Genomic DNA, 23,471 nt, shown 5'->3' with positions numbered 1-23,471 from the left:
ATGCTGTTGTAAAACAAGAGGAAGCATTAATATTTATGTCATCATTCAGCGATAGTTTTAATGAGTTTCATATGAAGGGCCCAGAGAATTCCTTGAAGTCTCACTGCCATTAGTATGGCATTTCTCAGAGGTAGGGAATGCCACAATTTTGTATATTTTTATTTTCTCCATTGTGCCATTAGATCACTTAAGAGATGTGATAACCATGTCCCATTGTACTTTTAATTGGCTGAAACAGTTTTATGGATACATACACATATGTGTATATACACGTTTAAATAATCGGGTATATATCTATTATTATTTATTTGTTTACACCAAATGATTTAGATTTATTTTACTAAATTATTTTTGTAATATTCCACAATGATGCCAAGTATATACTTATTTTTACATTCTTCTTAATTCTCCTAATCATTTAACTAATATACATTTCTAGTAGAAAATTAAATTTAAACAATATCTATTTTTAAAAGTAAGATTTTAAACCAGAGACTTGAAGCACATGCTAGTGGTTCTGTATCACCTCGAGCTACAATGTTTTTTCAAGTAATGTGTTCATGTAAGAAGTTCATCCCGCATTCCTGTTGTGAGTCAGCACTGTCTATGCAAGGTGTTCAGATAATTGCAATGAAAAATACTCCATGGCACCATTCCTTGAAGAGAATAATTTAGTCAAGGAAGAAGAAAGGAGAACATTTTATACTCTTGTGAGATTTGTTCCACTGTGAGGTGGAGAAAGCAAGTTTAAATGCTGTGACAGCAAAGATGAAATGACTGCCTTGAGAAAGAAAACTTTGCTCAGAAGTGATATGTGACTCGAGTCCTAAAGAAGAGAATAGAATAGAAGGGAGAACAGAACATGCGTGCGCATTCCTAGGCTAAGGAGACTTCACGTGTAGCATAGCAGGAATGGGTAAGGCTAGGAGTGAATACTCAGGGCCTGTGGGCAGGGTGGTGTGATAGGAGCAAGTCGCATCTGAAAGGACTTAGAAAACACAGAAAGCATAATCCTTATTCACTCTAACATTTAAGTGCTATTCCTTGAAGCACATTCTTGTTTGTTTTTATCTCCAAAAAATTACAAAACTTTTGAGAACCTCAACCCCATTATATACATTTCATATCCATTATACTTCCTTCATCCTTGCCGTACGTACACACACACACCACCACCACCAGCACCACCACCTCAACTAATTTTAGCTTGATATTTTTCACCTTAAAGTCTATGAAAAATTTAGATTTATAGATTTCAAAATTCATCCTTATATATGTCTTTCTTACTGCTATAAACAAACCAGGGGCTGTTCCCATAACCCTGCTATGAATGCTGACCAATCTCAGACAAATCATCTTCACTTTCCTTTCTAAACTCCTTTTCTGAATCATAATCATCACAATGCCATTTTTAATACTGTCATCTCCATGTTTATATGTCTGAGCAGTGTCAACCTTTAAATGTTACACAATGCCATGTTCACCATTCACACCGTCTGTTCTTTGTCAAACTACTCCCATCTTCCACCTGGACTAACGCAAGGCCATCGCGCAGGGGCATGGCCACCTTTGGAACACAAAATGGTTAGACTCCGGAGAGCATCTCAGTACCACCACAGACGCCTGAAGCACTGTGCCCAAGTGCCTCTTTTGCTCTCATCCTGGGCCACCCAAGCTCATTCTCAGCGTTCTCCTTGCCTAGAGGACACCCAAGGCCTCATGGAGGGTCTTCTGCTGCTCTGATGCTGGTCATTCCCTCTCTCCCCTGTGTTGATCCCCCACTTTCCAGTCCTCATGCACAGACTCGACCTTTTGATAAGCTGCTGCAGTAGGGTGGTGGCCTTTCTACACTGGCAAGAGACAACCTGTGACCATGTTTATGAGGTGACTCTCCTGTTGATTTTCTTAATCTTCTTTATGCGAAAAGCTTTGCAGGTGAGGGACTTTGCTTGTTGTATTGTATCAATGAATTGCAGGTACAACCTGGCACACAGCAGATTGAAGCCTCTAAAAGACAAAGGCAAGGTAATGGCTCTCAAATATGGTACCTGAAGCAGAAGATTCAGCGTCATTTAGGTCTCTGATAAAGCTGACAAGTTTTGGACCTCAGTGGAACCCAATGCTATGAAAAGCTGTCGTTTTCTTTTTTAAACAGTTCCTACAGGTAATTTTGATACTCGCAAGTTTGTCAATCTCTGTTATATGGTATCTATTTAGCAAAAGAAGCATGAATAATTTTAAAACTTGTTGTAGCCCAAATTTCTTAGAATGTGAGAACTGAATCTGAAATATCATCGAATGTAATCTCACTTCTACTTCTTCCTCATTTTTTTCAGGAAGAAATGCCAAAAGAAAAAAATTATAGTTGAATCTGAAATTAGTGATATTTCTGTTTTTAGGAAAGTTAAACATTTCTTATGCATATCAACTTTAATTATGCAACTTACATTTTTCTCTGAAAAAATATTCTCAGATAAGAAGCTATTTTTCAACTTATATCTGATATTGAATTAGTTAAGATGAGAAAAAAACTAAAAAATTCTACTTTTCTTATTTTTTTCAGGGTGATTCAAACAATGAATTGATCTAAGTGATTTATTACACTTGATGTCTTCTAGATATGTTCTTCCCATAACAATTTTATTATCTATGTTTAAAGAGAAATCAGTGCATTTTCACACTTACAATGTTCTGTAAGATATATGCATTTCACTGAGTATTGCCATAATATAGGATTATAGAGAAGGCAGTAAGATAATTATTGATAATATAGAGTGGAATCCAAATGCCTAAGTTATGTGGCTTGCATTCTCTAAATACATGTAATAAAACATATTCAATAAAATAATAATAACTAGACAATTATGATGGTTCCTAAACAGAGAGATAGTAAAAGTATGAACAAAAGAGAAGCAAAATATATTTTGAATTTACACTATGTAGCATGTAGCAGATATTAGTCTAAGTGTTATATTGAAAGTATTTTATTCTTTTTTCCTCTTATTTTTATTTAGTCAATATAAAGGAGTTTCTGCTTTATCTAATAAAGAACTAAAGCCAAATGTTTTCATTATAACATGATGGTGCATAAACTGTGGTTTTCTGCTGTATTCTTAATGCAGTAAATTCATTTAGCCTGTGAATTCTGAATATTCCCTTTGCAGAATTACTTAGAGAATACATTTGCATATCCCTTTCTAGTCACTGATTGCTATGGAAAATATCACACAAGAATTCTTCTAAGCACTTGTTTTTCTTAAAAATGAACACTTCCTTCCTCATCAAAGACTATTGATTTTTAAGTGATCTGACTGTGAGTGCAGATATAGACTTTGATTTTCTGTTTTCCAAATGAGATTATTTTATATTTTTAAAAAACAATAAATGAAAATAAAGCCTAGGGAAATCGTAAATACTTTAAAAATAACTTTCAACAGCATAGAAAATAAAGATAGCAGACTGAAAACATGTCACTTCCTAGTTTACTTATGAAATTCATTCTCGGGTCATATATGTAGTTTAAGGTTTAATATTCAGTTTCCCTTCCTTAAAGTATTGCTTCCCAGACCTTGTGCTTTGATGTTAACAAAGAAGTCATGTATGAAACTATGCCTCAAGAATGACCAGAAAATATTCATCTTTAAAAATTCTGCTTTACATAATTTCAAATCTAGAACGGCAGCAGGTAGAATCTCTGGACAGCTTTTCCTGTGAAAGCACTAGCAATACATTTAAGCACAGCTTCAACTTCACACAAAGATGATTGTTTTGCATGCAAGATAAACACTGGTGATTATCAAATACACGTTTAGATCACACTACAGATACATTCTAAGATTTTAACAGATACACTCTAAGCATCATAAAAATTTAAAACTTCATTCTCACTTTTGAAAACCAACATCTGCTATTCTTAATTGGCTTCCCTATGCATGCTCAAACAAACAGAAAAGAAACACAAAATTCCTAGATGAGGCACTTTTAAACATACCACAGTTAGAATCCTGGGTTCAGCTGCATTTGGAACCCTCCACTGCTGACAATCCTCTCAAATGACAATCTTCTTTAAAGCACTCTTCAGCATGACAGCTGAAAGTTCTGCCTTCCTCCTCCTGCTCGATCCATTAGCTGGAGTCTTACATCGTGAACGCTGCACAAAGCATTTGACTGGAAGGTTTTAAGGCAACTCTTTAAATGCCTGGATATGAATAATGACTTTAAAAGAAGAGACAATGCCTCTCTTTATAAGAACTTCTGTATTGCTTTCTATTAATTTATTTTAGGGGGTGGCTGAAGTACAGTACGGGGTTGCCTCGTGTGTCATTGGTTAATAGTGTCGATGTATGATTCATCTAAGTGACATTTAATCCTATAATGCAAGTGACATTTTGATGATTTTACTGTCAATTTTAAATAATCCATTACATATGACATTTGAATGAATTGAATAGGATGACACAAATGAAGTAGATTTTTTTTGTTGTTTAAATAGTAGAGGTCTGGCAGTGTGGACCTTTTGTATTGGTGGGCCTAACCATATTTTTTGGTATCTTAGTAGAATTTAAGATTATTTCCTTTTGTTTTAAAGCATTCATAGGAAAATTCCTTGTACTTTTACTCAGTTAAGAAAACTAACCAGGGAGGTTGTTGTATATACACTTTTGATCCCAGCATTCAGAAGGCAAGGCCAGGGAGATCTCTGTGACTTGGTCTTCATATCTAGTTTCAGTATAACTAGGGCTACACAGAGAAATCCTGTCTCAAAAAAAAAGAAACCCCAAAAAAGTAAAATACCAAAAAAAATTAATTAAAAAAACAATAGAAAATGTATGTTTTCTGTGAAATCCTGAATCCATGAAACTTCACATTGCCATGCATTATATTGGGTCTATGTTGATGTACTGTAGTCCAAGTGTAATAGAATTAATTGACCTAAAATCAAACAGAATTCACCAATTTTTCCCTATTGATTATAATTTATTCAATGAGATGCAAAAGAAGGTTGCATTTATTTTTGCCAAAAATCCTCTTTGGGCCAGCTTGGAGTTGGGACTGATAAGGCAATGTACCAAGAAATGACCAGTTATTGAATACGGCCTTGAATTAATCATCAGGTTTGCAAACTGATCTTATTAGAATAGCAAGTTTGATTTTTTACAAAAGTTTGAGTCTGTTTAACATCAAATGATAGATGACTGAAGTCTATGTATGTGAAATTTCCATAGACAAATTTTTGCAGCTGACATTTCATAGTTAAAGTTCCCTTTAACTTAATCTTAGGCAGAAGATCTACCCACCAGATGAACTCTGATGTACTCATGGAAAAAAAAATCCAACAATTTAGGGATGTGTCCCTGGGAACAAATTAATGCCTGATACTGTACATCTAATCAGAAACTCTGAATGCCAAAGTCATGAACTTTAGTGGAAAATCTACTATTACTGCTTTGCTAAATAGACACATAGTCAAATTGTCTTCATCTCTATACACATTGACTAGTGCAGCTCTCCATCCTGGGCAAATATACATATACATATACATATACATATACATATACATATACATATACATATACATATACATATACATACACACACACACACACACACACACACACACACACACACACATATATATATATATCCTGTGGATGGAGAACAACACAGACTCAGGACTGATCAAAGTGTCTGTTTCTAGTCCATTCTTAGATCGGACACCTCTATCGCTATTTTCAAGACTGGGGACATGATAGAAGAGGGAATAAAAAGACTTTCAGATCCAGAGGGTTGATAAAATTATTATGAACATATTTTGTGTATTTGACTTGGCAGTTAGTCATGAATACACAGCAGCTGTCAATACCTACAAGACCTGCACAGGTAAGGTCCCTTCAACATTCCATTATGGATTGAGGAGAAGCTCAATATCAGTATGCCCATCTATCCCTGAAGAGCTACAGCAATTATAGAGGGAAATGATCTCATATCAGCAGGAGAGCCAGTGATAAGTTTCCCACAGTATAATAAATAAACTCCTACTCATGCTTTATACAACACATCAATTTAAAAACTGGGAGGGAAAAGAGAAAGAAAAGGTAAAAGAGAAAGACATGAACGTAGTTGGGAAATAGGAGGTATTCAGTGGGAGTCTGAGGGGGAAAAGAGAAGCAAATGAGGATGGATAGGACCAACACACACATGTACTCATACACATACATACACACACAATCACAAACACACACGCATACACACACAAACACACACTCATACACACACGTTTACACACATAATATTTTAAATTTATTTTCAGTAATGATATGATGGGATAAGTAAATAATTAAATATTTAATGATTTCAAAAACTTCTTATATGTCTAGTTGCCAAACATTGCTGTTTGCAGAGAGAGAACAACATTGGCTTCTTGTTTATTTCCCTGTTTTCATTGTGAAATAAGCCCTTCCAGAGAGGAACATGTTTTCTGGAATTTTTTTCAGAGCATTGGGAACAATATCAATCACTCCACTAATCTATTCTCACATTTCAAAGTGTCTCTGTGTCTTGACTCTCCTTGAAACTTACTGAATTTCTTTATGCTCCAATTGCTGCTATTGGCAACGGTAGGAACTGTTGTGCAAGTAAGGGATGGGCTGGATTGATTTTGCTTGTTTCTGTTTTCCTAATTGGCAAGGGGAGTAAATGTATCTGAAAATCTTTAATTCATGTAATATTATGTAAATCCAAAGAATATAATTTCCAATAGCCAAGGTTGGAAGCAATTATAACCAACTTCCTATTTTTACTTTGATTATTGTTTATGCAACAGCAAACTTCAAGCAAGCCAGTATATTTCTGGGGGTATATGTCAGGAAAATATGACAATGTTGAGCACCTAGTTTTAGAGCAGTAAATTAACATTTTAGAAATGACTGAGTCATGTCTGGGTTCAATTCCTACCACTAACTATTCTATTTCAAGCATAAAATTTTTGTAATCTCAGAGACATGTATTGCTAGAACTACCTCTGCCTAGTCATAGACTTGGGAAAGAAATAGCAACTCAAATATTCCTTCTTTATTATTGTAATGACAGGAGAAGTACTTACTGTCTGTGAGAATTTAGGTATTGCATATAAAATGAATTTATACCAGTTGAGGACACAAAAATATTCCTCCCAAACTTACTAGATGAGGAGTTCTGGATCCCTGTCACCTTTCCATGACTGTAAACTGGGAATCCAGCTTTATGGAAGCAGATTTTTTTCACTCCTAGATTCATTACTAACTGAGTTCTAATTGACAACAGGAGTATGATAATACACATGGCTTTAATATAAAGCTACATAGAGTAAGTTTTAGTTTGTTTAATTTTGCAAGGAAAAAATGGAAAATTGAATTTTTTAAAAATTATTGGCCTCGTGCGTCTTGTGTTGGTTTTATAGCAGCATTTCTACTATAGAAATATAATGACAATAAATTTCTATAATCAGTAAGTATTTGGGTGACTTTTGTAACAGTAGCTTAGATTGAATGTGTTACTGTTTTTAATGGTACCGTTAATTTGGAGTTTTAAAGTGTCTCCCCATTTACAGTGAAAGAACCATCTTAAACCTAATTATTTGGGCAAACATCTAATTAAATTCTAAAGATAAGTTCCTAGGACTCAAGGTGCAAGTTATTTTAAGGCATTTATTTATGTATTACTTTCAACTCCCTATCATCATCAACTCGTATCCCAGAAAATTTGACTCAATAAACACACATCTTCTCCGCAAATAAAACTGGCAGATTTTGGTACGTAGCTCAGGGATGATTGTGTCATGCTTTAAGGCATTTTCTAATTTAATTAAAATGCATTGATCATCTTTGCATTTCTGTCATTACCAGTACTACTAATAAATTTAAATGTCAACATTAAATTTCTTTGCAGATAGTTTTTCGTTCATATTTATATTTCATATATTTGAAGAATAACAATACAGCCATTGATCCAACATGTATATTCTAGCATACCAGTTTATCACTAATCTTAAATTCATTTCTGTCACTTCATACTAATTTTAACATTACTGTGTTTAATGTCTAAACTAGTAAACCTAACTTTTATTACAGGGTCAACGGCTATTTTCTTGATTTTTATGTCCAGCATAATTTTGTCAATTAAAGCATCTTTATAGACAGGAGTGATAGAGTGAGTTTGCACTTTTGGTTACCTGGAAAACTGATGCAGGATAATCAAAGATGTAAGGCCTCCCTGGAATACATGGTGTGTTGAAGACTAGCCTTGACAAGTTAGTGAGACAGTGTCTCGAGACAAACATAGAAATGAGAGTTGGTATATACAGTACAATGGTAGAAAACATCCATAGCCACACATAGGAAAGCTTTTGCACTAATAAATGAGTAAATAAAAAAGAAGGAAAAAAGAACAAGAGAGAAAACGATAAAGGAAACGGAAAAGGAAAGAAGGTAATGAAAAAGGAAGGAAGGAATTAAGGAATCAAGGAAGGAAGGAAGGAAGAAACAACATGTAGCCAAGTGTTTACTCATCTTGTATTCAAAATTACACATTATTCCAATTATGGAAATGCTGTAGTGCCACTAGTATCACGAGCACTGTACAGTAGTTCTATGGTAGCAGTAATTCAGAAAATTAAGCCCTGTGTACAGTTTAAAATCTGAGTATTTGTGAAAATGAAAGTTTTAGAAATCTCCACATGAAAGCCAGTTTAGAAATCTAAAGAGGCTGTATTTTTCTTATCACATCTATAAAACGATCAGTGTATCCACACTTACAGAAAATTACCCATATTATTAGTGAGTAAAGATGAACACCATCTGCCCATGACACTTGATCTAGTCAAACTGAATCGCCATGTAATCCAATTTTAATGAACTGCTAAAATATTCATGCCAAGAGTTTCCTGTCTATAAAGCCTGCACTGTCTGATTTGATATTCAACATCCTTTCAAAGGAGATGCCATATTTAGGGAAATATGCTCATAGTTCAAGAATGATAGTTGGAAATTCATTAGTCAATTTCTGCGTCCCCAGTGTCGAGTCAAAAAACAAGCTCTTCATCGGTGTGTTAGACAGGAAACCATGTCTTCTGCTACATGTACTTGATTCTTGTCACCTACCCAAGTGTGATGTTTTCTGACTACTGCCCTCTCATAGAAGCCTTGGCTGCTACACAAGGCTGGGCTACTTAAAGGAAAGAAGAATTCTTGTTCTGTAGGATCAGTTCAATATGTATTTGCAGCATTTTTTACACAAATAAACCAGGAAAAGAAAATATTTTCCCTTGTGATTGCAAAAGCAGTTCTTCTCATTTTCTCTAGAATTTCTCTTCCATGCCATCAGATTAATTCTTTCCATTTAATTATTTATGAGAATTTTGTTTGTTTTCTATTTGTATGTTTGTCCTATTATTTGTCTTACCTATTTGTTTGTCTCCTAAAGCTTCTCAGCCACACAGCTGAGGAAATAGTATTGGGTTAGATCAGTGCCTAAGCCAGCCTTCATCAATAAATGGAAATTAACACAGAGATCTACGACTGGGCAGTCTGCAGAGTGAAACAGTTAGCTTTAAATGAAATATCATATTCAAGTTCTTCCTCTTGAGAACCTTGGATCTATGAGAAGGAGGAGTTGTAAGGCAAAAGTTGTAAGAGTTGGAGGGGTTGGATGACTCTAAGGATTCCACGACCTCCAGATACAATAGAACTGATACACAAGCAGTCTCACAAAATTGGTGACAGCACACACAAAGCCTGCACAGATTCAAGCCAGTCAAGGTCTCAACACTAAGAGGAGTACGTGTACACAAAGTCCCATGCCTAATCAAGAAGCAATTTGAAATTAATTCTTGCTTCTAAAAGAAAGATTAGTTTTCATCAACAAAGTGTCACAGTATATGTTATCGACCTTCCAACGTAGGCCCCATACCCAGGACTAGTTAGGGAATGCAAAATCTACTTCTTGTATTTTATTCATTCGTTTTGTGGGCTTTTTGTTTTGTTTTGGAATTTTTGTCTTGGTTTTGTCTTAAATTTTTGTATTTTTATGTTTTTGAAATAAAAATGGGGGTCATAAAGTTATGTGAGTAGGGAGGGGGGAAGTGTTTAGAAAGAGTTTGGTAAGAAGAAAATTTCATCAACATAAATTACATGAAAAACTTCACATAATTTAAAAAGAGGAGAAACCATGCTTATTGCTGAGCCGTCTCTCTTGCCCAATACTTTCACAAATAAAATATTGAAAAGCAGAACCATTTCAAAGATTTTAAGCTTTTTTTCTCAAATATAGGGTGATATATGTTAAGTCTATACCTAGACTCCATGTAATTAGGAGCATTTTGAATATTTAGTGGAAATCAGACACATTTTTTTGAGGGGGGTCTTCCCATATATGAAGAAGAATTAATTCTATGTTCATTGTTGTTATAAGTCATCATTTTGCCACTTAGGATTGGATATTGTCACTATTATCTCATGCTAAGAAAAAAAATTCATTCCCAAATATTTTTCATGGTTATGGGCATAGACATTTCTATTTGTGAGTTCTTTAAATGACAGTTGAGTTTGCTCATTTAATCCTCTTAAAGTTAATGTCAAGTTTCTTACTTCTTTATCAGTACAATAATTATTAGTCTCTGGTATAGGTGCTCTTTTAACCTCTTTAAGCCTAGCTCTAGTATGTAGGCATGATGGAGGCAGGATCCCAAGAGATAGAACATAAATCCAAACTTTATTTGAACCTAAAGCTTAGATTTGGCATCAAATCCCTCTTGTTAAAGTTTTAGAATTCAAAAAAGCCGTAATGCCAATTCCATAACTTTGCCTTTTGATAAAGGGATATTTAAAATCCCAACAAAATTACAGAGTACAGTGATTAAATTTCGATCTTGTACACATCACTGATATGTCAAATATGGATTTTTAGAGACAATACTAAGCCAGGTGGTGGTGGCACATGCCTTTAACCCCAGCACTCGGGAGGCAGAGGCAGGTGGATCTCTGTGAGTTTGAGGCCAGGCTGGTCTACAAGAGATTATTCCAGGACAGGCTCCAAAGTACAGAGAAACGGTGTCTCAAAAAACAAACAAACAAACAGACAACAAAAGATAATACTAGCAGAATACAGGCTTAGACATTACTTGATGATATCTCTGGTTTGTATAGCCCCTTGGCTTTCTCCATAGGTTATATCCCAACACTTGGACAATAGAAGTTATCTAATGCTTAGCATTTTCTCTTTTCTAGAGTACCAAATATAACAGGTCATATTAACAGGTCTTCTTAATAGGTCATATTATGCTACCACTATCACCTTATCATATCAGAAGCCAACATTGTAAAAGTTTAATCTCCAAAAGAGTTTAAAATACAATTCCTTGTTCTGAAGATGGCTGCTAAAACCAAAGAATTATTTATGTGTACTTAATTTTATTAACTAACTTAGCTACATTTCTACTGTTATAAAATACAACAGCCAAGGAAACTTATAGAAGGAAGGTTTTATTTGGGACTTGCTGTTCCAAAGGAATAGGAGTTTTTTTTTGTTTTGTTTTTAATCATATATAAGAAGTACAATAGCAGGATGGCAGGCATAGTCTTAGAGCAGCAACTGAGGGCTCACATTCCCTGACCCACAAGCAGGAATCAGAGTGCTAGCTTGAAATGACACGAGTCTTTTGAAACCTCAAAACCTGCAAGCAGTGGCATAACTCCTCCAAAAATATTTCCCAAACAGTTTTACCAACTGCGGACCAAGTAAGTTTTCAAGTCAAGCCTATGGGGACTCAAACATTCAAATAATCATGTTAAATTAGCAAAAGCAGTGATAAAAACAAAGTATTTACCATTCGTACTAACGATCACTCTAGAAATGTTGCATCATGGCTAGCAAATAAAATTTTAAATAGATGAAAAATCCATCTATACAATAATGCCACTAGTCAGAATCATTTCTCAGATTCTTTGTTAGTTTTTATATCTGAAAAACTCAATAGACTTGTGTTATACAATAGCACTTGAGAGAATTTAGAATAAATTTTTCTGACCCTAGTTCATGATTGATGACTAATTTGTTATAGAGTTCTATTTGTTTTCTATTATCTAATACTTGTATTTACCTACTATGTAGTTTGCATGAGTCATCCCTTCTAATTAATGCTCCTTACTGCTGACTCTTTATAATTGTGTTTGCTCTTATCCCAAGCACTCCATTTGCACCTCACTTATTTTGTATATTATGCAAAGTGCAAAGTACAACCAGAACAATTATCTAAATTGGTGTGAGGCAGAGATTTTTGTATTAAAACCTGTATATATTTATATAATACATGTATATGTACATGAGTATGTAAAGTTTTGCTACATTTAGATCACAAATGAAGACTGGCAGTTATATAAAATCCATCTTAAAATCTGTGTCCATATGTCTGTCTGTCTGTCTACCTATCTCCATATCTATATCACATATTCTTTTTCTTTGTTTCTTTTTTAACCTTGCAATGTTGCAGTGTGGGCTCTGAACAATGGTCTGACTTCAAACTTTTAACAATTTTGCTAACTCCGGCTCCAGGATTCTGAAATTATAGATTGAAGACATCATGCATATTTTATATACATAAGTTATCATTTAGGAGTATTGTGAGAAGAAAAACAGCAGATTTATAAAACATAGCACCCAGATAATGGTGCAAATATAGCAAATTTAGGTCATTTATTTATGTTTATGTGTGTGTGTGTGTGTGTGTGTGTGTATGTGTGCTGTCTGAGTTTTCTGTCCTGCCTGGTTCCCTGTGCTGCCTGGTCCCTGCAGCCATTTAGCCCCAAAGAAATCACACAGAGGTCTATATTAATGATAAACCAAATGGCCCATTAGCTCAGGCTTCTTATTAACTCTTAGAACTTACATAAGCCCATTATTCTTATCTGTGTTAGCCACATGGCTCAGTACCTTTTTCAGCGGCATAGTCACATCTTCCTTCTTCTGTGTCTGGACAGGACTGCAGAGAGGGTTTGCCTCTTTCCAGAATTCTCCTGTTCTCATTGACTCACCTCTACTTCCTGTCTGGTTGTTCTGCCTACTTCCTGCCTGGCTACTGGTCAATCAGCATTTATTTAAAACATAATTGACATAACATAGACAATTGTCCCATAATATATATATATATATATATATATATATATATATATATATATATATAATCTTCTATATATATATTATCTTCTAGGCAGATTATTATATCCTTTAAAAATCTTCTGCATTACTTTTCTTTCATGCAATTGAAATCTTTTACAAAAAGAATTCATGCTTCATTATCACCTATGCAATGTACAAAGTAAACATCCCTTGTTAGCTGAAGATATGAGTTACCTAATCTTCTGGAGGTTGTTCTCATAGTAGAGTAAGAATTGGAAGCGGGCAATCACATAAATTGAAAAGCACATTTGAATAAGATTTTAGTGACTAAACTTTTTTATTTCTTTTATTGAACTTATTCTATTATCTTGTCTGATACTCAAAAAATTATACTCCAGTTTTACTAATTATTTTAACTGTATCATTCTAAGGTTCAAGCCCAGTAAAAATTTACTTAGGACATGACTACTGTGAGCAAATTAAGTGATTAATTGACTGTTAGTCATGTGGTAAATCATAGAAAGTCAGAAAATTCAGGTTGAATTTAAAATCATTTTTCCAATTACTCAATGTACACTCTGTCTTTCAGTAGATGACAAAAACTTATTGAGGAACATTGGATTTCTCTTATAGCTCTTCTCAATTCACTTCAAATAATCTTTATCTGATACAAAGAAGTACTTGAGTTATACAGTAAAGAAATCATACTTGTTCAACCAATTAAAGAAAATATGTTAAAAATCCCATACAAACATTAATGAAAAAATTTTGCAAAAGTAATAAACTTGGAATATATTTACTAAAGTTTGTTCTCATTACCAATATGGTGGTCATATTTAAATTCTGCTATATTTTTATAAGTGCCTTAGTAGTGACTGATAAAGATAAATTTATTCTAAATAAACTAAACATCATAAAGAAAATTATGTTCAAAGACATGAGTAATATCTATGCAGGAACTATTGAAACTTAAATAATTTCTTGAACTAAAGTAAATATTCAGATTCCTTTCTTCCCTTCCCTTTCTCTCTCTCCTCTTTCCTCGTTCCTTCCTTTCCTTCATTCCTCCTCATCTCATCTAGAAGCCACCCCACTTTATCAAAAGAAGAGGGTTGACCTTCTTCTGAGACAATATTTATCTGAGCATCAGGGAGGAGATACAGTGATATTTTGTTTGTATTTTAATAAGTATTTAATAAGATATTGTCTGAATATCAGAGTGCAGAGATCAGTCTCTGAGGAGCCAGTGTGAGGACTGGCTCACTCTTTGTTCTGAGCATTGAAAGATTTACAATGTCTCTAGTAACTGGCCACTCTGATTCTCTGATCGATCACATTTTACCCCCTAATATCTGACTCTTGGTTTTTATTAAGAACAATTAGAAATTATGCAATATCTGGCACACAATGTGAGACATTTAAGATGTTTTAATAGCATGGGTTCTTTTTTATGATAATGAGACTTTTCTCCTCCTGGTAGCAGCAAGATACTTCAGAGAAGATAATGAGCATCAAACAAACTCCACACGGAGTTTACTTTCTTTGTGGCCAAAGTATGCCATTGGGCAAGAAAGTGCTTTTACCTTGATTACTAACAGTATGCTATCCAAATTGGAGAAGCAGGACACAAAAGAGAGTGACTACTAAATCTTATCAAGTGAGATAGTGTTTCAAAATTCCTACTTCACAGAAAAGTCTGTCAATTATTCCAGGCCTGTAGACTAAAGATGAATATTCCAATGTTGCAGAGGAACCTTGGGTGACTATCCAGGCAGTCAGGTTTTTTGTTTGTTTATTTGTTTGTTTTGTTTTGTTTTTTGTCATTTCTCACATTTTTGGAAGTTGCTTGTTCAAACTTCCTGCTTACTCAGTTAATATTATTTCCCTCTCAGGTGTGAGTGAGTTGAAGACTAGATAGATACAGTTATAGCTTTCCTTGGTTACCAGATACAGAAAAGAAACTCACTAAAATGTTGTAAAGTACATAGGGTTGAAAGACATCAAACAATAGTTTTGGATGGCAATGCAAATTATAATAGAAAGTAAATTAGGTACAAGACTATGGACTCAACAAGTTAGGATAGATAATGGAGTATTTTCTCTAAATTTGTCAAATGCAAATGGACTAGATACTGTTAATGTTATATTGTCTGTATACATTGTATATACATATTGTATTTTTGAATATATTTTTTTCATATATTATTTATAGCCTTCTTTTTCATTTTAGAGAAAAAAGGAATAGTAGTGATATTTTGTTTGTATATTAAGAAATAAAGCTTGCCTGAAGTTCAGAGTGCAGAGTTAAGTCACTATAGGCCAAGCAGTGGTGGCACACACCCTTAATCCTAAAACTCAGGAGACAGAAGCACACAGATCTCTGTTAGTTCAAGGCTACCCTGAGCTATTCAAAATTGATCCAGTCTATAAAAGAGTTCACACAAAGGTGATCCCATCACTTGAGTTCCCAAAGCTTTAATCTCAGCACTAGTGATGTGGAGACAGGAGTGATGTGGTTTGGTTGAGAGAGGAATACAGGTGAGAGAAGACAGACGCTTAGTGCAGTCTGGAGATGCATTCAGAGGATGCAGTTTGAGGAGGCAAGCTAAGGACAGGATCACCCCTTTCTTCTAAGCATTGGGAGAAGTAAAAGTCTCTCTGGTGACTGGCTGCTCTGCTTCTCTGATCTCTCAGCTTTCACGCACTAATATCTGACTCTGGGTATTTATTAAGAACAATTAGAATTGGTAAAAAACAAGGAGACATAAATCAGTTGCAACTACAATAAGGAAAATAATCAAAGGGGGCAGATGAACTTGTTCTGAGTTAGTATTTGTCTTAGCATCAAGGAGGAGACACAAGTCAGTTGTAGTTACTATGATAAAAACAACCATCAACAATTTGGTTTGGGAATGTCTCATTCAGATGCCTTAAAAAGTCTGCAAATGCATTGAATTTGAGGAATAGTGGGCCCAATGAACTAAAGAGGTTTAAAACTGAATTGTATTTTATTAATTTATTTGTTTGTAAAATAGGATTTCAATGCTACATTCTCAACCCTTCAAGTTGCTATAAAATTCTGGATTGTACACAGTCTTTGGTATGCCCTAGACATTTTCACAAAGTCATCTCATGTTTTTTGTCAATCAGGCAGTATGTTCAAACTTACAGATAGGAAGAATAAGGTCTGTATAACAAATATGTCCAGATCACTAGATCTAATAAAGAGTGAAACCAGGATTCAAATTATATTATGTTTTATAGTATAAAACTATATTCATATGCTAGCTTCAAAGTGAAAAACAAAAAATGAAGAACTAATATCCAAAAAGAGGTATGGACAGCTTCATTATTTATATTTGGTGTTTAAATAGTTATGTTTGACATGTACAGTGCCACAATTTAACAGGGATTGTTAAACAGCTAAGTGTAGCTCACATCCCTTATCAAAAATCTTTCTTTAGCATACAGAAACCGTTAAAAAAAATCACAGTTGATCAAAGTGTAGAGAAGAACTGACGGGGGTTCACAGTCCAGACTGATACATACTCAAGGCCCAGGGAACACCATAGAAGAGGGCACAGCACAACTGTAGAAATCAGGGACCAGAAAATCTGCTGTAAGTTTGTATCTTCCTTGTTATGAGGAGCAGCTACGTTTGTGATACCTGAACTGTATGATTTGCCTAAGCAAGACTTCAAAAAAGAAACACTATTTGTCATGCCAGTGTGAATGGAGGAAATCTCACAGGATCCCACCCCTAGATGAAGACTATAGTCAATTAATGACAATTAGGAGGGGAAACAATCAGTTTTCTCAAGGACGAGGCCTTTGATTATCCAATACAAAGTGGTCAACCTTATAAACCTATACATATAAAGAACACTAAATAGACTCAGAAAGACCTGTTTATATACATACTCATTATATGAGTATACATATCTTTGTGTATTTAAGAAGATTAATTTTTAAAAACAGGAGGTCATAAATTAGAGAAGAAAATGAAGTAACATTGGGGGAGTTTGGGGGATGGAGAGGAAACTGCAATTATATTTTAATTAAAGATGAAATATGTTTAAAATTAAGAATAAATTAAAAGGTATCATTTTGGATCTGTTCAATAATAAAATAGCTGCTTAGTAATACAAGTAATTATGTCAATAAGTAGCTTTTCATGATTGGTTCCTTTAAGATACATATTTACATACATGTCCTTTTAGATTTTTCAGCACAAATCCAATCATACAGACTAATGTTCAAATATTTTAAAATTTAATTGCACAAATTACACATTGATAACTCAGTTTTAATTACCTTAGATAACTTTGTCTTGGATTCAGGCTTATCTTTGATCACAAAGTCATTAAGGAGACGAGATCGGTCATAGTTGGCATGTTCAGATTCATCCATGTAATCCTTATCTTTTCCCAGAGCTGAAAGAGAGAGATAGTTATCCTCATTTTTGTGTACCCATTTCATTCAATTAATTTAATTCACTTAAAATCTGTAGGTTTTTTTGAAGAGTATGATGGTCCTTGAAGTTCACGTTTACAGAATAGTTTCTCCTGATCTCTGGTACGACAGACTTCAGGAGGATAAGACATGGCCCAGAAGTTGAAGGACATGGTGTTATGCCTGTCCCCAAAGCCTCGGGTATTGGCAGTTGCTACTGGGGGCTGTGGTATATGGTGTTCATGAATCCTTTTTCACTTTGGGAGGTGATCACAGAACCATCTTATTTAATGAGAATGGCTACATGTAGCAAGATACAATCCCAGACAAAGGCCTTCACTTCATGGTCTCCTGGTTCTAGTACCCTACCATTTACGACATTTGGGCAAGACCCTAAATAATTTCCTCCACTACAGGCTCAAAACACCTGCAGATGGTGAACATTTCCCTGTGTGTGGTTTTTGACCCAGAACTCCTCAGCATCTACCAACGTCTAGGTTAGACTACTAGGAGTGAGTGCTACATGTGTCAACATGATGCTCAAGAGTGTGGTGGCCAGGTTTACTTTTTCACTGCTGATTACCCAGTAGGCCCAGGTGTCTCCCTTGATTCAAAAAGAGCTGACAGCCCATCAAGGACTTCAGACTCATCCTGGATGATGTCGTTGTCACAGATCTGAGCTTTAGCCCAGTTGCTATAGAAGCCAGGCAAGTAGCACAGAGGGAATCTCAGTGGACTCTATTTTTGGTAGAAAATGCAAAGTAGGAGCAGCAAGAGAAGATAGTGCAGGCTAAGCAGGAGGTTGATGCTGCCAAGATGCTCTATGAAACATCACAGAAGAATCCTGGCTATATCAAGCTCAGAACCATCTGGGCCACCCAGAACCTCTCTAAGAGAATTGCCATGCCACAGAACAACAAGTTGTTGCTGTCAGCCTACAGATTCAGTGCAGAATCTCCGGGACGAATGCTGTATTCTGGGAAGTGACAACCTCAACAAGGGTAAGAAATGAGTGTGGATATAATGAGATCTACCTCCAGAAATGTGAATATGTTTCTTCTCCAGTTTTGAGAAGTTGACTATGGGGCCAAACACTCCCCACCCCCACTCAAGGAAGATAAACGGTATTTGGAGTTTGTTAAAAGGACATATCTTTCATTTTACAGTCTAAGTAGGTATTTATGATAAAAGAATAAATTTTACATCCAGTACTGTTATTATAATTTCATAACTAGCTTATTTCAACTGACATTATTTCTTATAATGTCATTGCATCTCATTGTTTTGGTATATTTAACTCAAGGTACAGGAAAGACACCTGGAAATGATGAGGGTCTTCTTGGAGAATTTTGAATGTGTGAGAACATTACAAGTCTGTTTCCCTAATTTGAAACTTTTCTATTTATGTGTAGTTATAGTTTATCTAGGACTACTATAACATCTGAGAATGCATAATTATATAGCTATAGTGGATTAATATTATTTTTCATTCTTTGTAATTTATATGTCTTATCCAACATACATTCTTTTACTTGACTATCACAAAAGACCTTCATTCTATTCTTCATGATATCAATAGCATAAGAAGGTATTAAACATTATCTCTATTTTAAAACTCAGAAAGCTAAAGTAGACATGGTCTGAACACAGGTAGTAAGATGTGGGACAATGGTCTTGTACTTGGTAATGATTTTTCACTTGTATTAGTTTAATAAAATGCTGATTGGCCAGTAGGCAGGCAGAAAGTATAGGTGGGGCAACTAGAACAGGAGGATTCTGGGAAGAGAAAAGGCTCAGTTTGTAGTCATCATTCAGAACAAGAGGAAGCAAGATGAGAATGCCTCACTGATAAAAGATACCAAGCCATGTGACTAGCAGAGACAAGAATTATGAACTAATTTAGATGTAAGAATCAGTTAATAAGAATCCTGAGTTAATAGATTAGTTAGTTTATATTTAATGTAGGTTTCCATGTGTTTCTTTTGCAGTGAATAGCTGTAGGACCAGGTGGAACAGAACCTCTGTCAACAGTAAGAGGTAGAACTTACATGTGAAACTGCACCTTTGGAATGATAACATATTCCATTTTTTATAATTATTATCCATATGTAAATTTTCTTAAAAAATAAATTCATAGATTATTCAGTGATTTAATATAGTGTTAATGAGTACCCAGGAATTAGTAAAGTATTTTTAATTCCTGTATTCTTGTTTGCCTCTAACCATATCTTATTTCTATACTTCTGTTGCAAGAGAAGGCTGTTGATGGTACACGGTGAACCCTACAGCCTATGTGCCAGTATTTACTCCATGTAATGCCTTATTATATTCAGGACAACAATTTGAAAAGCATTTATTCATAACAGGTTGTTGTTCACTTTTTCCTGTGAAAAGTTGCCTCATGGACAGCAAAGTAGCAAGTGGATGATAGAGCACATCCTGAAAATGTGTAGATATATCAACATACTCTGATTTATATTCAGTCCTCACTCCTGTAACTGCTCCTAAAATATTTCTGAGCACAAAATAGGTACCATATACTATTCTTGACTAGAGGGCTACAAATGCTGACATGATTAACAAGGTCTCTGCAATTTTATTTCAAGTAGGGATCCCTAAATAAATTGTATAACTTTAAGTCACAGTATTCATTATGAAGGAAAGCAAACCAGTTTTGGAACAGAAGGGGAGTTGGTGTGGATCTCTTTTTATTTTAATGTGAGGTTATGAGAAATCTTATGATGAATGAAAAACATAAGAATACATTGGATACAGCACTTTTACAGAAAGGAAATATTAGAAGCTGGCCAATGTAGAATAGTCCCAGTTTTCATGGGGCCTCTTAAGGCCAAAGTAAGTTTATATTTTAAGTGGAATGGGAAACCCTGGAGAGACTGGAATAGAGAAATAATGAGATTTAATTTTCCTTTCATTATAACACTGTGGAAAGCATATTGTAACGATGCAAGAATTTGATCACAGAGCTTAATTAGACAGCTATTGCTTCAGTCTAGCTAGGAATCATAGACCAGGTTATGCAATTCAGTGAATGGGGTAAGCAGTCATCATATTTTGAATGTGCTTTAACAACTGAAACGAAGGATCGGGATAATCAAGTTGGAGGAGTGAGGGAGAGGGAGAATGATGAAAGAGACATCTTGGTAAAAGGCCCATTATGGCATGAGTGAGAAACCTCGACTCCGGAAGGATGACCTAAACTAAGATTCGTAGCAATAGTGGAAAACTTCTCCTATAATCAGATTGGTAACTACTCGAATTGTCATCATTGAACTTTCATCTAGTAACTGATGGAAGTAGATGTAGAGCTCCACAGCTAAGCACTAAGCCAAGTTGTGGGAGTGTGACTGAAGAGAGAAAGGAGGGATTATATGAGCAAAGGGGAGGATGAAGATCATGATAGGAAAACCCAGAGACAGCTGACCTTAGCTCGTGGGAGGTCAGGGACTTTAGATCGACAGCTGGAGATCCTGTTTGGGCCTGATCTATGCCATTTGCATATAGGTGAGAGTTGTGAAGCTTGGCCTCTTTGTAGGGCCTCTAGCAGTGGGATGAAGACCTGTGTCTGGTGCATGAGCTGGCTTTTTGGAATCTATTCCTGATGGTGGAATATCTCACTCAGCTTGATGCAGTAGAGAGGAGCCTGGTGCTGCCTCAACTTGATATGCCAGGCTTCATTGACTTTCCATGAGAGAACTTATTCTTTCTGTGGAGTGGCTGGGATGGGGGTAGAAAAGAGGTATAGGAGGTAGGAAAGGATGAGAGGAATGGTAGGAAAGGAGAGAGGGGAAACTATGGTTGGTATGTAAAATAAATAAAAATTTAAAATAAAAAGAAAAAAATAAGCCAACACACAAATAAGGTTGCACCAAGAATACCTGTTAATTGAACAAGTTTGACAAATAAAGTTAAACATTTACAATAACTGCAATGTTATCACCAAAAGGAGAATTAAGGATAATTTTCTTATCTCTGTAACCCTTTATTAGGTTGGAAATATTAGTAGGAAGTTCTTTCTTATATCATATTTGATATTAAATGCTACTGGGAAGTTAATACAATTCAGAGAAGATAATAACACTAATAGAATTTGGTAGAATTAATGTCAACTTAAGGAAAGCAAAATCACCATGTACTCGTTTAACCATATTATTCTAAGAAGTAAAAATAACTAATCGGTCAGCCTGAACTACTGAGCTTGTAGAAAGCAAATAAATGCCTTCACTTTATAATAAAAACCCTTATTAAGGATATTACAACCTGATGAGATAAATGTATGTTTTGAGTTGCTGAAGTCAAATATTGGTTTTGATGAGATAAGTTTATATTACTTCAAAGCTAACTGACTTTACTGTGTCTTGGCATAATCAAACACAACTATCTTAATTGCCATGTTCATGTCATTTTAAATTTTAGTGAGAATCCCAAAACTAATTATTTCAAAATCATCACTTTGTTGAATTATTTATGTGAGTACATAAGTGAATAAATTAATAATATGATTGACTGTATGCTCTTGGATGCATGTGCACACGTGTGTGTGTGCATGTGTGTGTGTGTTACAAATACAGATTATAATGACATTCTGGCTTTATGAGATGCTTCATGAAAAGCAGAATTTAACAGTATGTCACAAAAAGAATGGAGAAAAATAAACAATAAAAAGTTATAAAAGTCTGATTATTTCAATCATTTCCCCAAATACATTTTTCCATGCAGCTTTACTTACAGCTAGAAAGTGAAAATATTACAAAATTAGTTGTATGTAGACATCAACATTTACTTTTTATCTTAAAGATCTCTGTGCATATGGTAGTAATGAGAGAGAGTTTGAGGATTAATTAAACCTTCCAGGGAACACTAGTTCCCTATTGGAGAGCTTTGCTCTGTCTGAAAACTTATTTTATCCATTGAGAACTAGCTTTCAAATCTGTACAAAGGTGATTATGGAACCATCCCCTAAGGAATTTTATGTGAATTACATGAGATGAACTAGGAAATGTATTGTGTGATGAGAAATTCAATAAATTACTGTTGTTGTGTTACAACTTAAGTGTCATATTTAGTGGTAATAGAATCTCTAAACATGAATTGGTCTGGCAAAGACATCTGTGGACTCATCAGAAGTTAATATGAAAATAAACTGAGTGACTAAACACATGAATCAATAAATATCTGTTTACTTTTTGGTGTCCTAGTAGCTATGGTAAAGCTATGTTTCCTCCTTTAATACAAGATTCAATCAAACTCTATATTATTGATTCCAATCGACAAATAAGATCACAAAGATTTAGAGACATTAAATAAAATGCCACAATTACACAGCTAGCAGATACAAGAATGACTTAATCGATGACTGGACCAGAAAACCAGAGTTCAACCAAGAAAGACCTGAAGTTTATTAGGTAACTGCAATGTTTGGTACTGCTTGTCATTTGAAAGGATCTGGGATAGTCTAACAGACAAGTCCCTGGGCATGCCAGTGAGTGGTAATCTATGTTAGGCTAGCCTCTGCCAGTATCTGTGAAGGACTAAATTAATTAAGTTAACTGAGGTGCAAGGACCCACCATGAACTTCTTGGCTTGTGTGCTGGACTGTATAAATGGAATTATTGACTGAGCTCAAAGACTTCTTGCTTTCTGCTCCTAACAAGTGATGTTAACTGACCGTTTGCCTCAGGCTCTGGACTCCATGATGTCTCTACTATGGTGGATCAACTTGCACTGTGAGCCTAAATGGATCCTCCTTCCTTAAGTTGTTTTAATCACGATAGTTATCATAGCAGCTGGAGAAGTAGTCACCATCTACTGCAAATAGAACCTTCTCAGAGAAAAGTGATAAAAGAATCTGT

At 34.9% G+C, this 23,471-nt stretch overlaps 1 protein-coding gene and 1 pseudogene across 2 annotated transcripts in view; one reads left to right on the top strand and one right to left on the bottom strand.

The window, feature by feature from the left end:
- The window catches only part of Ano3 (anoctamin 3), a 237,156-nt gene that overhangs the window by 140,825 nt on the left and 72,860 nt on the right, over positions 1–23,471 (bottom strand). Inside the window, exon 4 of one of the 2 annotated variants that reach the window (XM_087911333.1) lies at positions 17,464–17,582. In XM_087911333.1, coding sequence (XP_087767459.1) covers positions 17,464–17,582 — 119 coding nt within the window. Of the gene's footprint in view, positions 1–3,991; positions 4,139–17,463; positions 17,583–23,471 lie in introns of those variants that run through there. The other variant, XM_087911334.1, reaches the window with a different exon arrangement.
- LOC125406545 (prohibitin-2 pseudogene) lies at positions 17,678–18,613 on the top strand (annotated as a pseudogene).

This window comes from Myodes glareolus, chromosome 10 (genome assembly GCF_982192425.1).
Source record: "Myodes glareolus chromosome 10, mMyoGla1.1, whole genome shotgun sequence".
NCBI classification, from domain to species: domain Eukaryota; kingdom Metazoa; phylum Chordata; class Mammalia; order Rodentia; family Cricetidae; genus Myodes; species Myodes glareolus.
Note: the sequence above shows the minus strand (reverse complement) of the source record. Positions and strands in the feature narration are given on the sequence as shown.